Source organism: Kwoniella botswanensis, chromosome 1 (assembly GCF_036426115.1).
Source record: "Kwoniella botswanensis chromosome 1, complete sequence".
Taxonomy (NCBI): Eukaryota; Fungi; Basidiomycota; class Tremellomycetes; order Tremellales; family Cryptococcaceae; genus Kwoniella; species Kwoniella botswanensis.
Window position 1 is genome coordinate 16,365,654 of NC_088599.1, and position 13,704 is coordinate 16,379,357.

At 45.6% G+C, this 13,704-nt stretch overlaps 5 protein-coding genes across 5 annotated transcripts; 2 read left to right on the forward strand and 3 right to left on the reverse strand.

Moving 5' to 3' along the window:
- Nucleotides 1-779: 779 nt before the first annotated feature.
- On the forward strand, nt 780-1,976 carry L199_006190 (uncharacterized protein; the record flags this gene model as incomplete). Its single annotated transcript, XM_064891890.1, has 7 exons — nt 780-836; nt 888-1,000; nt 1,058-1,324; nt 1,381-1,447; nt 1,507-1,524; nt 1,582-1,745; nt 1,826-1,976. 7 exons carry the CDS (start codon nt 780-782, stop codon nt 1,974-1,976), a joined length of 837 nt encoding a protein of 278 aa, XP_064747962.1.
- A 116-nt stretch (nt 1,977-2,092) lies between these two features.
- Nucleotides 2,093-3,836, reverse strand: L199_006191 (uncharacterized protein; the record flags this gene model as incomplete). Its single annotated transcript, XM_064891891.1, has 5 exons — nt 2,093-2,128; nt 2,185-2,828; nt 2,886-3,439; nt 3,507-3,563; nt 3,616-3,836. 5 exons carry the CDS (start codon nt 3,834-3,836, stop codon nt 2,093-2,095), a joined length of 1,512 nt encoding a protein of 503 aa, XP_064747963.1.
- A 671-nt stretch (nt 3,837-4,507) lies between these two features.
- On the reverse strand, nt 4,508-6,382 carry L199_006192 (uncharacterized protein; the record flags this gene model as incomplete). The annotated part of the gene is made up of 9 exons (XM_064891892.1): nt 4,508-4,537; nt 4,598-4,955; nt 5,005-5,162; nt 5,218-5,337; nt 5,389-5,571; nt 5,628-5,700; nt 5,760-5,980; nt 6,044-6,150; nt 6,208-6,382. The coding sequence occupies 9 exons, from the start codon at nt 6,380-6,382 to the stop codon at nt 4,508-4,510; spliced, it is 1,425 nt and encodes a 474-aa protein (XP_064747964.1).
- A 1,290-nt stretch (nt 6,383-7,672) lies between these two features.
- On the forward strand, nt 7,673-9,068 carry L199_006193 (uncharacterized protein; the record flags this gene model as incomplete). Its single annotated transcript, XM_064891893.1, has 7 exons — nt 7,673-7,730; nt 7,793-7,818; nt 7,878-8,090; nt 8,160-8,213; nt 8,284-8,442; nt 8,500-8,655; nt 8,730-9,068. The coding sequence occupies 7 exons, from the start codon at nt 7,673-7,675 to the stop codon at nt 9,066-9,068; spliced, it is 1,005 nt and encodes a 334-aa protein (XP_064747965.1).
- Nucleotides 9,069-9,263: 195 nt separating this feature from the next.
- Nucleotides 9,264-13,379, reverse strand: L199_006194 (uncharacterized protein; the record flags this gene model as incomplete). Its single annotated transcript, XM_064891894.1, has 13 exons — nt 9,264-9,419; nt 9,490-9,709; nt 9,767-9,807; nt 9,869-10,212; nt 10,275-10,332; nt 10,401-10,670; nt 10,726-10,897; nt 10,954-11,540; nt 11,620-11,733; nt 11,828-11,979; nt 12,080-12,876; nt 12,963-13,137; nt 13,196-13,379. 13 exons carry the CDS (start codon nt 13,377-13,379, stop codon nt 9,264-9,266), a joined length of 3,270 nt encoding a protein of 1,089 aa, XP_064747966.1.
- Between the last annotated feature and the right edge of the window lie 325 nt (nt 13,380-13,704).

The following is a 13,704-nucleotide window of genomic DNA, read 5'->3' on the forward strand; positions in this document are numbered from 1 at the left end:
CACAAACAACAGCTCGTACGGAAAACGAGCTACCTCCGAAATGTCATCTTTGAGCATCGGAAGGTTAGTATGTATGAGTGGCGCTGCGCCAATGCATGCACAGTGCGTGAGTGGTACAAGCAATGTCGAACTCGTAACACGGTTCAACGTTGAGATCACGTTCGTCGGCGTGGTCGAGGTGTATCCGAACTGATCAAGGAACGTGCGTGTGTTCGTCGGGGAGACATGAATGAAACGGGGCATGAACCGGTGCCTCCCTCTATACTCTTCTCCGAGAAGGTCAGAAGATACAATCGTGTGGACGATCGAGCGCTTCGTAATTAGAAATGTGGGACCATGAAGAGGGAACGTTGACCCCTAAGATGAACAAAATTTCAACTCGAAATGTTTGCACAGTTGTCCAAATATCGGTTATGTGCCGTGTGATACCATTTGCCTGCCTACTTTTGCAAGGTCACCTGTGTCTCACGCCTTCATCCTCATCTCCAATTAGGCGATGCTAGGGGTATGTTTAACGATCTACTCGAGGATTGTACGTAAAGCATCGCATGGGAGGTGCGATCTTATCGTTTCGATCTGTACGTCACAGTTATGATCGGATCTCTACTTGTCTTACATGAAAGCCAAATCGACTGTCGTAGTTCCGGGTAACTTACCTTCCAGTCTTGAATTCTTCAAGCAGAGTTGGAAATCATGTAATCATGTCCTCGGCAATCGCTATATCTGATTATTATTGATCCTGTCAGACTGGCAATTTCCACACAATTGAGTAAATCAGAATGCCTTCCAGTGTAATTCAGCCTGACTCTGCCGTCACTCTCAACTCGGGCGAAAGAGTGAGTACTTGTTCATAAATGGATCCCAATCCATCGTTGATGATAGATCAGATCCCGCAACTGGGGTTTGGAGTATACCAATCCCCACCTGAAGTTACTTCGAAGACGGTACAGAGTGCATTGGATGCAGGATACAGACATATAGATTCGGCTCAATGGTATTTGTGAGTGGACATCAAATTATAGTGAGGTATCAGCTGAGTGTAAAATTCTGCCATCAGCAATGAAGAGCAAGTAGGCTCAGCTATCGAATCCTCCCAGTATGCTCGAGACCAAGTATTCATTACGACGAAGCTAGGGCATGCAGACCGTATCACCGAACTGTTGGAGGAGAGTGTATCGAAAATTGATCCTAGAGATGGGGGATATGTGGATCTGTTCTTAATTCATTCGCCTAGTGCTGGACCGGAGAAGAGGAAGGAACAATGGAAGGCTTTGGAGGATTTGGTCAATAGAGGTAAAGCGAAGAATATTGGGGTATCCAACTAGTAAGTACAACATTGTCCTGTTCATGCCTATGTGACTGAACAGTGTATCTTCACAGTGGTGTCAAACATCTTGAACAGATGGAGCAATATGCCAAGATCCCTCCAGCGGTCAATCAGATCGAGGTCAGCTCATTGATCAACCCGCTTTTCTGTGTGCAAAGACTGATAGTTTCAACTTATAGCTCCATCCTTGGTGCCAAGTCAGTCAACGCCTCATACTTCAATCCAGAGCGGGTACGCTGACCTCAGACTCGTAGCAACCTTCCATCGTTTCATACTGCCAAACTCACAATATAGCCTTAGAAGCGTACTCTCCTCTCGTTCAGAGCACCAAGGCCTCTGACTCAACTCTACTCAAGATAGCGGAAGAGACCGGTAAGAGTTGGGCACAGATCTTAATCCGATGGAGCTTGCAAAGAGGGTGAGTCTATCAACACCATGATTTCACTTTAATAGATTACCCAATACCTGACAGATGTATCACTTCCTGCCTATGTATAGCTTCATACCACTACCCAAATCCGACACCAAAGAAAGGATCATCGCGAATCGAGACGTGTTCGATTTCGAGCTGACCGATGCTCAGATGCAATTGCTTAACAGCTTAGATAAGGATGAACATGTGTGCTTGAATCACACTGAACTGCCTTAGTTTGCTCGAAGTAAATTTCTGATATTCACATGCATAGGCAAAACTATGACTCTATATCGCTATATGTTGCAGTGCGTGTTAGGATGATATCCCATAGTCTTTTGCTGGTTCAATACCTAGGCCTCGAAAATACGACCAGTGCTGACATTAAGCTGTGATGAACAATTCTGTTAGCGCTCAATTGGTAGATACAGATATGATCACTCACCCTAGTCCACTTCTTTCCCTTCCACCACCTAGAAAGCAACAAGTATGGCCAGTACACATGCCAAAGCACAACGAAAGGAATCCAGTCGTCAGAGACAAGGGTTGGGTCTTTCCTCCATTTGAGGGGTTTCTCGCTGGGTCGGACTGTGTGCTTCTTTCGTGGATTCAGCGCACATGCAGGAAGTGATGGGTGGATCATGGCAATGGTCTCGTGGGAAGATACGATCAGAGGGAGATATCGCATGATCAGATCGTTGTAAAGCCATGATCGAGGGGCGGTATCTGCGGGAGGACGGAGTATCATTCTGTTGACAAGATTCTTGTCTTCGTAACATTCCGCAATCTTCGATAGTGGAAGCATGATCACCGCTGTGTGTACTCTAGCATTGCATTCCAAAGGATACATTTCACCATTCTTCGTTGAGACGATGAAGTCGAATGAGAAGTGTCCAGTCAGATTGCGTTGTCTGCCAGTAGGTGTTGGATCCTTCTGTAGTTTTTCAAGTAGTGTTTTGGTCCATTGTTCTGCCTTTTTACCGATGTCTTGACTGGTGGCATTCTCGTAGGTCATGAGCATATCGTTGGAAGGGCAGGTGACGAAGGAAGTGATTTGACCGTTGATGACAGATGCATGAGTACACCATTCTGTCATATAGTGTTAGATTGCACACTTCTCCCGTTGTTCTCGAGAGGTAAGCTCACCTTGACCTGGTATGAACTCTTGAAAGACATAGGGGCATTCTCTTGTGATTTTCAGGTTCAAACTGTCCAATGACTTCCTAGTCTCAGTGAGCTCCTTGTCGTCAGCCTTCAAGGGGTACAAAGTCATATCTCCCCGATTCTCATCTAAACCCATACACTTCAAGATATACTTCGGTTCTAGAAATTGGTCATCCGCCTTCAAGAATGCAAGTGCTTCTTCAACACTGTTGACCATCTTACCAGATGGAATGCGCAATTCTAATCTTTCCACCAGGCTCATGAACTTGTCCTTGTCATGCAGATCCTCCATAGTCTCAGGATCCTGTATGAAGGTTCGACATCTACCATTCGTCGCGGAAAACATCTCGTCTGCTGCACGTGCATCTTCGACGGATGAACCTGCCCCAGATACAGGGATAAAGAGAGTTGCGGAATGAAGCTCGACGATAGAGAGGAGTTTCTTCGAGTATCGCTCGCACGACTGAGAGGCTGATGGGAGGATATAGAATTTGTCTATGGCTGCGGAGTATCGCATCGGGCACAATTCACCCCAACTAATGCGGGCAAGTCGGTGAGTTCAGCCTGTGCTTCTCACAGTCTTTGATGATAATTTCTGCTTACCCTTCTTCCTCTACGCCAATCACCTTCCAGCCAGCTCTCTTGAAAGCTCTGGCAAGCCTGTACTGGGCATCAATTGACGATCTACCGACCAGCGTACCAAGGTACTCACGTCAAGCCCTTTGACATCCTTCCTCCACTAATAACTACAAATCCCTTTTGAACCTTCACATGATCTCCTATTCTACTTTCAGCACTTCCAATCAAAAGCTTGTTGTAAGCTATGCAAACCACTACTGCTGAAGCGGTGATCGGTATCAGCAAGATGGACAAACAAGGCAATATCACACTCGAAAGGAAGTTCTGGGATGCTGTAGGCGTTCGTCGTCCCATAATGAGAAATTGTCTATTATACGATTGTTGTCCATCAATGTGTTCGACCAGTTTCAGGCGGTTTTCCGCTACCCATGATGGTAGAGGAGGACGGACAGCTGCTTAACACGCCGGGAGGAAGTTAGGCATCGTCAACCTGGTCTGTGACGTAAGGTTAACGAAGAAGGTTAGATCTATCGATGATGTTGCCCAAATCGAAAGGCGTTTGACAGGTACTCCCGGATATCCGATCCCGATCGTTTCCAAATATGGGGAAACCATACCTATCCTATCGTAAACGTCACACTTTTGTCAATCGGATGATTAGATCTGATTAGGAATAGTCTCGATTTGCGCTAAGGAGAAGTGTCGATCAGATACGAACACGATACTGATTGATGAACCTGTATATTCAGTACACTCTGAACAATACACTGCCAGGAATGGTTTGATGTACTGATTGTATTACTAGCTTTCTGAATAGCATCCTGAATAGCATCCTGAATAGCAGAGATGCAGCAAACGCATTTCAATCAAAAAAAGTGCTTGAGTATGCATGTATGAGCCCCAATTGCTACATATGACGCTTTTAATGCTGCTGATGAGCTTAAATATGGATTGATTCAATTTAATTGATATTCTTCTGACTAATGCTATAATACACGATTCCTCTAACAGACTATTTGATCTCCCTAGTTGGCATGCACCAAGGTACCATTCACCTAGCGGACAATGACAGTTAGCCATTCTGTTCCCGGGGTTTGTTAAACGATGAGACTCACTCCATTCCTAATGATACCAGTACCGTCTACTGGGACACCTCCAGCGGAGACGGCGGCAGCCTTGGTGTGATCACCGTTAACTCCCTTTCGTTTCAGGCTATGGGCGGTACAGCAGTCATCGGCAGGAACAGGCTTTTGAGTGTTTGAGCTCTTGGCGTAGGTCTCTGGTTCAGCACCGAGGTCACCGGCATCAACATAAGCTTCTTTACCGACACCGGAGCCATATCGAGACTTGACGAATTCTTTGTGGACCTTGAGGACGGACTGTAACTCCTCGATGGGTACATCATTCAGGAAAAGACATTTACCGAACTCCTTATCGGGGATGGCAAATCGTTGTTTACCATCTCGAGTTTTCCTATTGATTTATGTTAGTACTTGTTGCCAATCGGGTGAATGGCACTCACTTGATAGCATCCGTGGCAACAGCGATAAGTTCATCATCGAACAAATCGTGGTCCATGGAAAGACCAACAGAAGAAACGAGAGTGAACCACTCATCTCGTTGGGCATCGTTGAGGATACCTCGAGAGTGAGCGAGGGTGATGGAGTAAGCCATGTCGATCTATATCGAGAAGGTTAAGCACTAATCCGGGATGAGACAAGTGAAGTACACTTACACAGATCGCATGTCCGTGTCGTAATGGGATTCGAGGAGTCAATTCGAGGGTAGGAGACCAAGTGTGACCGAAAGCAATCACTCGGTCTAAGCCAAGTTCGTGGAGGTTGGGTGATTCGAGCTGTGGCGATAGTCAGCACAATATGATGATACAGATTTACGAAAGACTCACCTCAAGCATGGTTTCAATACCCCGGTGACAGATCTCCGTGCCAGGAGCTCTGACACCATCTGATCCTTCCTTGTATCCAAAGCTGGTTTCCACCAATTCTTTACCGTGTTTGACTAGCAATTCCCATACAGCTTTGTCACCGACTGAAGCGATCTTGACAAGTTCCGCGAAACCGTTTCGGACCTAAGTCTTGAGATTAGCGGACTAGCCTATACAAGGAGGATAAGATCTAAGCGTACCTGACCGATAGGAAGGGTCTTCAAGAACGAGAAGTCCAAGAAGGTGTGGAGAGGGGCGTGGTAGGCACCCAGTCTGTCAGAATATCGAAAATCAGCTGTCGATTCGTCAAGCCAGAACCATCATGCACTCACCTGTTCTTCAGCTTCTTGTGGTTGATTCCAACCTTGATAGACACTGAAGCATCGATCAAACCGATCAAAGTGGTTGGGACTCGGATGAAGTTACTTGTTCGTCGGTAAGAGGCACAAGCGTAACCAGCGACATCGGTAACGAGACCACCGCCAATAACAAGGGTGGGTTCAGTTCGAACAGTACCGAAAGAATCCATAGCATCTACGATCTCAAGCATGGTCTGCGACAGATCAGATTAGCTGGAGTTTAGTGATTATAGATTTAGGTTGCGAATATGACTCACGTCCGGCGTCTTGTGAAGTTCTCCACCATTCACGATCTTCCAAGTGATAGCGATGTTGTAGTGAGCGAAGTACTTCTCAATCTGTTCCTTGTATATTGGGTGGACAACTGGTGGACAGAAGTCAGCTTACGCACGATCGAACCGGAAGAAGAGCGCAAACCTACTGGTGTCCATGACAATCAAAACTCTTCCCCACCTCTTGTAGATATCGGCAAGCTTGGCGTGGTTGACATCGAAGACAGGAGAAGTGTAGTGGAAGTTGTATTTGAGCGCTTCGTACCCATCCACAACGATGGAGCCTTGCGAGTCTTTGGAAACTTTGGCAGTGAGATCAGACATGTTGAGATGCTTTAGTTGTAATGCTACAAGAGTGTTTGAAGAAAGATACAGTTGAAAGAGATTTGAGTAGAGCGGAGTTGGAAGAAGAGAAGGAAAGAGAAGGCAAACTATAAGATGTACGACTTATATATGTATGACTTCAAAGCACGTATTCGGGAGTATCAAGAAGAAACGTGGGATGAGATGTTAAAGCTATACATGTAGGTTAAGAAGCTCAGTCATCACCCTACCGGACCTCCCAGATCTTTGGGTTTTACCCTTATTTGGGAAAGTTGTGCAACCGACTCAGATGAAGGCACTAGCGAAAGGACAGAGACTAAGGTTGTAATCGGCTTGAAGGACCATCGCAAGCCTCGTAAGATCGAATATTAACATCGCTTCCATCGACCTCCAATGAGGCGCCCCTGTCAAGTCTCTTTGGGGTAGAACTACGTTCGAAACGAACCGATCGATCGGATGATCTTGTTGATGCGATCTTAAGGAATGGGATATTGCAAGTACTACGCTGTGACACAAACCGCGAGGAACAGGATATTCAGAGGTCCATGGCCAAGGCAGATGCCGTCGTGTTCGCTGTTTGTCGGGAAGTAGGGGCAAGCGGATAACGACATCGAAATGAAAAGAGGGTTGGCTACAGATTGCAGATTACATCGACTGCCTGACGCTGATCAGATGATCTTTAGCTAATTTCGCTTCATTTCACGTGCTGTTGACGCTGACAGAGTGAACAAACCGGCTTGGTTGATTTCCGATCGATAAAATCTGAGCTACGGATCGTGTAGGTACGTAACTCACACGCCCCTGCCTCATGACGATGTCATAATACGCTATTTGCAAGTAGTATCGTACTGGTATACATAGATTCGATCTGGACCATCGATCCCATGAGAATACCTACACTGGGTAATTGTCTATTGGAAACATGTCTCGATCTTAACTCTGTTATATCTTGATCGCTGATAAAAAGGATTAACGTAATTCATGTCATATCTGATATCGCACATTCCCCGGTTAATTAAGGTATCTTTAGATTCGATGATAAAACAGAAAACGGATCACATCATACTGCTGATACATGTACGATGATGATAATTTGGGTTGTAATCGCTGAGATCAGTCATGCACAGTAGTGTGTTGTCCGATTACAGGGTGTCAGCATAGCCAGAAAATGTTCCGCAGAAAGAAGGTTCGTACATAGGAGGACGAGTATAATGGTCTTTAGATAGTATAGAATCTTTGAACTCACGTTTGCTATCGTTCCAAAAACATACGCATAATCAGTAGTCGAAAATGGTCACTGCTACAAAGTCGAAAGCAGATGCCCAGGAAGCTCCAGCCAAGTATCATGGTGAGTCATACCGTACATTTGGACCGGGAATGTACTGACTCGCATTGTGCCGCCCCTCCTAGAACCAGTGCAAGGGACGGTCTTCCATGTAAGTACCAATCGTCCATGTGAGGTGGACAATACTGACCATCACCCTATCTTACATAGGGTGATGGTCGTGAAGAAGCTCTTCTCAAATATCTTGAATCCCTTCCTTCTCTCTCTTCCCAGGAGACTTCCAGTTTATCCCTCCAAGAAAGGTCTCAAAGAGTTTTAGATGCGATTCACGAGTTTGGTAAAGGGGAGAACCGATATCTGATGAGTGTGGGAGATACAAAAGGAAGACAAGTAGAGGCTTTAGTCAAAGAAAAGAAACCCAAAGTAAGTCCGCAGTTCTGTAATTTGGTACAATTTCGTTCAATGCTGATGCTTGTGATGTTATGCCCATAGCTCATCCTTGAGCTGGGTACTTATGTCGGATACTCTGGCATTTCTTTTGCTAGAGTAAGTGAACCCGTCTCTTGATGACCCCTTGAATACATCGTAGGCTGATATCGATACATGTCCCTTGTAGCATCTTCTCGAATTACATCCCAACTCCATCTATCCCGAGAACTGGTCTTCTAACACCGAAGAAGACAGAGCTGGTTACATCTCCTTGGAGAAGAGTGAGGTGTACGCTACCACCGCTAGAGGTGGATTCAGACTAGCTGGATTGGACAGAGTCATCAAGGTGAGTGATACACCATTCTCGGAAACAACACATGCCATTGGCTAATGAGGTGCACAGGTGGTTGTGGGAAGTTCTACACCTAATTTAAAATCGCTCAGAGAAACGCTCAATATGCCCAAACCCCTCAAATTTGACATGGTTTTCCTGGATCATCTGAAACCGCTTTATACGATTGATATCAAGGTTTTGGAAGAGGAAGGATTGGTAGGACCTGTAAGTTTTCAGTTTATCCCTTTCCCTATATCGATATCTTGTCTCGCGCTCATCCGCTCCTTGCGATGTGACAGGGCACAGTCCTCGTAGCGGACAACGTCGTGAAACCAGGTAATCCAGCCTACCTCTCTTGGGTCCGAGCGACTCCCGAGCAGAAACGCAAATCACTCCAAGCACCCCGATTGACCACCCAGCCACCTGTCACTCCCAACCCTCCTGCGGAAGAGTGGGAGACAGCCTTCCACAGCGGACCAATCGACGAGACGAGATGGGCACCAGACGAAGCTGAGGGGATCACCGCGGAGGGTGATCCGGGCTTGATCTATACCAGTGAGATGTTAGATGGTTGGGATCCTTACACCGGCGAGAAGGACGCTTGTGAAGTCTCGGTATGTACGGGTAGGCAGGATTGAGATTTTGCACGTGGACGATAAAACGAAAGAGAAGTTTACATTATCATATGCACAACGTGTAGCATTATCTGGCCTGACAAGGTCGCACCTAAATGAACATACATACCCCAACGTCCTCAGGTTGCAATACTGATAACCATCGCTGGTATAGGACATGATGGTGAATTTGCATTCTGCCTGCGTTGCCATATAATCTTATGTATTCAAGAACCCGCTTTTCTTCCAAGCTTGCACCATTTTTACGATATGCTCTTCATCTATGTCAGGTAGATCACTCATAGTTCTCGACGACCGACGAGCATTGGTAGTGTCCACCAGGACCTCTTTTTGCGATACTGTAGGATTACCGTACTATCCATCGATCATGTCATCAGTTGAATTCTCTCGAGATCAGACCGGGATAATGATGAAGGCAACTCACAGCAGCTTTCCACATATGCAACATTTGTTTACTAGGGTTCATCTCCGGGTCATCTGTACTAGCTTCCACCTTGTTCAACCATTCTGCAGGCGATACCCTTTGGAACGAAAGACCTGCTGCTTCCAGTCCATCGAGGATGATGTTGAATTCAATATTCTTGGGGTGAGCGATATGATAGATCAGATGGTTCTCAGCAGCATTGTCAATGATTATATCCGTGCTGCAGAGACGTGAAGGATTAGTAGAATTTTCGAGACCATAAAGGCTAATGACTTACATAGCACGTGCAGCTAGATCAACAGGTAACCAGGAAGGTTTCTACCATCTTCAGATCAGTATCTAGATCTACAAGAGACAAATGCAGGCAGGATGGACTCACCTCCTCTAAAATCGGTAGAGTTCCTGTAGTCTGAGCAGTCCTAAACATCAACGGCCAACCTTCCTTCTCATTCCAATGACCGGTCTTGGTATCACCACAGAGCTGTCCCACACGCATTACGTGTACTCGATCTTTCAATATGGAGCTTTCACTGGCAATTCGACATATCTGCTCGGTGACCCACTTAGACTGGGAATAACCTATTGGAGATGCTGTTGACGGGTCGGTAGAAGGTTGTTCGGAGATTGTGGATGAGGGTCGGTTGAGCACTGAGGCCAGGGAGGAGCAATAGTACATCTTCCCTTGTTTGGTAGCAGCTGCAAGATCCAAGAGGTTCCGTGTACCTAATGCATTAGTCTCGAGTCAGTAGGATTATGTTGGATTCGATGTGATGGAGACTGCTCACCCTTGATACTATCTTCGAACGATATCAGGCTGCTGGTGAAGTGGACAGGCCAAGCCGCCTAGCGATACAAAAGTCTCTTCAGTCAATACCATTTATAGGGCATTGCTTTAGGATCGGCTCACTCACATGTATGATCATATTAACCTCCTCTATCAATTTATTGTACGCCTCTATCTCCAATCCCAGATGATGCCTACTTAAGTCCGCGCCTAAGACCTCTACCTTACTCCCCATAGCAACATTACGGATCTCCAGGACCTTCTTCACCCTGCTGTACGCAACCACATCGTTGGGGGCACGGACCAGGCATATGATCTTCTTGACTGTTTGGCCGGCCAGTTGTTTTAGCTCATCGATCAAGAACGATCCGAGTGATCCGGTACCTCCTGTCAACAGCTATGACATGCCATATCAGCTAAGGTCGAGTCCCAAGCTAATTCGTGCAACGTACCACTGTGATTCCCTTCTTATCATCTGCATCTCTAAATCCTGGAAGACCACCTGGAGTGCTATCGAATTGACCGTATTTTTGTACTAGGTCATTCATGAGTTCGTACGATTCTTCAACATCATTGTTATCCATTGCTTGGTTTTCCTGTAGATCAAAGATGTACTGAGAAAGTCTAGTGAACGGATATCAGCCAAATGGTACTCAGATTTCTTATCCACTAATACTCGCCTCTTGATCGATGGTCTCTCAAAAACCACATTATTTGGTAATATCACCCCGCCAGTATTCAACTTCTTTTGCAGGTTGGTCCGTATCCTAATGGCCATCAATGAGTTTACACCCCAATTGAATAAATCTGTATTCTCATTTACATCGTCCACTCTCAATTTACTTGCTGCTATATTTTCGATGATCTTTTTCACCTCTTCCCTGATCTCTTCTACTGATCTCTTGGGTAGATAATCCCCTTGGCCATTCTGGTGATCGTATAACTGATTGATCTCCTCTCTGAACACTTCGTACGCTACACCCCGTTGAATCGTACCTTTACTACTCTTCGGTAACCTTTTGGTTGGTTCACAGACTACTAAACACATCTCTTTGGATATCTGAGCGAAAGACGGTGAATCCCTATTTGCCTGGTCGATAAGTGGAGAGAGTTTTTCGAGTAGATCTGAGGGCGCTGGGAGGGATTCGGCAAACAGCAAGATCCCGAGTTGTGATCGATCTGAGCCTACTACTAGTACGTCTGAGAGGTGGGCGGATTGCCGTAATGCACTTTCGATAATTCCAGGTGATGCTTTCTCGCCATTGCTCTGTAGATTCATCTCTTGTCAGCAATATCCCTGCTCTCCCTCGCGACACAATGGAGATGCAGTGGATGGACTAACTCACAAGTACGATAACATCATCACCTCTTCCAACGTATTTCCACACATTCTTCTTGGAAGGATGGGGTTGATACAGATCGCCTGTTGCGTAACTACCATCTGCTCGGTTTGACTTGGTCTATGATATCCATTGATCAGTCTACTCTGGTTATGCTGAGTTCACTACGTACGATAGTATGGGGAGATAGGTGGTATCATAGCTTGTAACTCACTTTGCTTGTCCATCTATTCGTGACTATCATCTCGTACTTCTCTCTACTCTCATCGACAGGTTCAAACACCAACGCATCCGAGTAAGGCGAGTCGTTCCTTAACCATTCCCAATCTTTTTCAGTGGAGTAATCTCGATGCGAACTTAATAAGACTGTAAACAAATTTGCAGCACAGCCAGTAGGTCAGCTATGTGATTCCTGATAGCTCTGTGTTGTTACGGGAAGAAGAAGTGAGACCAAAATATCACTAACATCCACATTCACTACTCCCTAATCTGCTCACCAACCTCACCCCCTGATCTACCATCGTATCTCCAATCGTAGTATCTAGCGGAGCACCACCGGTAGATACGTATTCCATAGATCGCAGCATCTCCATACCAGGTCCATTGGGATCTTCAGCCAAGGTAGACAAGATATAAGGTACAGATAAGAACGACGTGACCTTGAACCTTTGGTTCCTCTCTTCATTTTGCTCACTCGATAATTCTATACCGTTCAGAGCAGGTGGTGGTATCTGACATGCCTTGATGGATTCGACCACGTTGTTGCTGGTGATAGCTACATCTGAAGTAGGATAAAAGTAAATCATACTTCTTGCCATCCATGCTCTTAATAGATCTGATATCCCACCATGAAACAGAGGAGTAGTGGTGAATGCTGCTGATTCTGAGCTGGTCCCATTCCCACGTCCACTCCCGTTATCGTTCTCGGTAATAGACTGGAGATAGGCTGGTAGGGATCTACGAGGCAAGACCGATACACTCTTCTGGTGGAAATTGGGTATAGGTTTGGGTGTTCCACTCGTCCCGGAAGTGTGGAAGATATGAGATACGCTTTTGGGATCTTTCACTGAGTATGGTATGTGGAACGTTGATGGTGGAGAGTGCAATGAGGTCGCCGAAGGTAGTTCAATCGATTGAATAGCTGTAGATGGGTCTGATTGCTGGGCAGAATGAGCCAGTTCAGCGTATTTGGAATGATATATCAATTGAGTGGATGAGGAGGAATTGTATAGGTGGGTGATAGCTGATGGTGAACACTGTGGTCTATATATAGGATACGAGTAGGTTAGTATAGACAGAATATGAACCCGAATGAAAATTGATAGATGTTATGACACTTTCCCACTCACGCTATGAGTACCACCCCATATCCCAATCTCATCAGTGCTATCCAAGATATCAAGAATTCCAAACCTGTCGGACATAGCAGCGATATGATCTTGGTATCATCTTTGTTGATAGGTACACCTCTCTGAGCTAGCTGATATCCGAGTCTACAAGATAGATCTAGTAGCTGTGGGAATGCTAAGAAGAGGGGTATACGTGTCAGATCAAGTACAAGTTGATGAAGAAATACACTCACAATACCGATCACATCTCCATCCATCCCGATCATCGTCCTTCGAAGTGAACCCTACCACTCTTTCTGAACCGAATTCTGCTGCTCCATCTTGTATGAGCTGCAGGATAGATTTTGTGTCATGTGGGTAAAGTTCGTTCTGATGTTGAGCGTGTCCTGCTGTGGAGACCAGGTAGGAGAGCGTCATATTTACCTATCGATTAGGCAGACTACTTTGCTTCTTTGACAGGATCGACTTGACAGTACGCATAAGGACCATACTATATCAAGTCGACCCATCATTCACATGCTTGCTCATAATCGATCTATGGCATCCTGTGGTATGGTTTTGTATTTGAGATGATCGATCTTTTAGGTTGTTATCGTCATCGATATCGGATCGATGGTTTACGTTAACGCATTATTCAGGGTGATGAAATAACCACTCTGCTCGTTATCACAGATCACATATCCCATCTACTACAACATCATGAGCAATAGTCATGGATCAGTATTTGTGATAGATATAGACC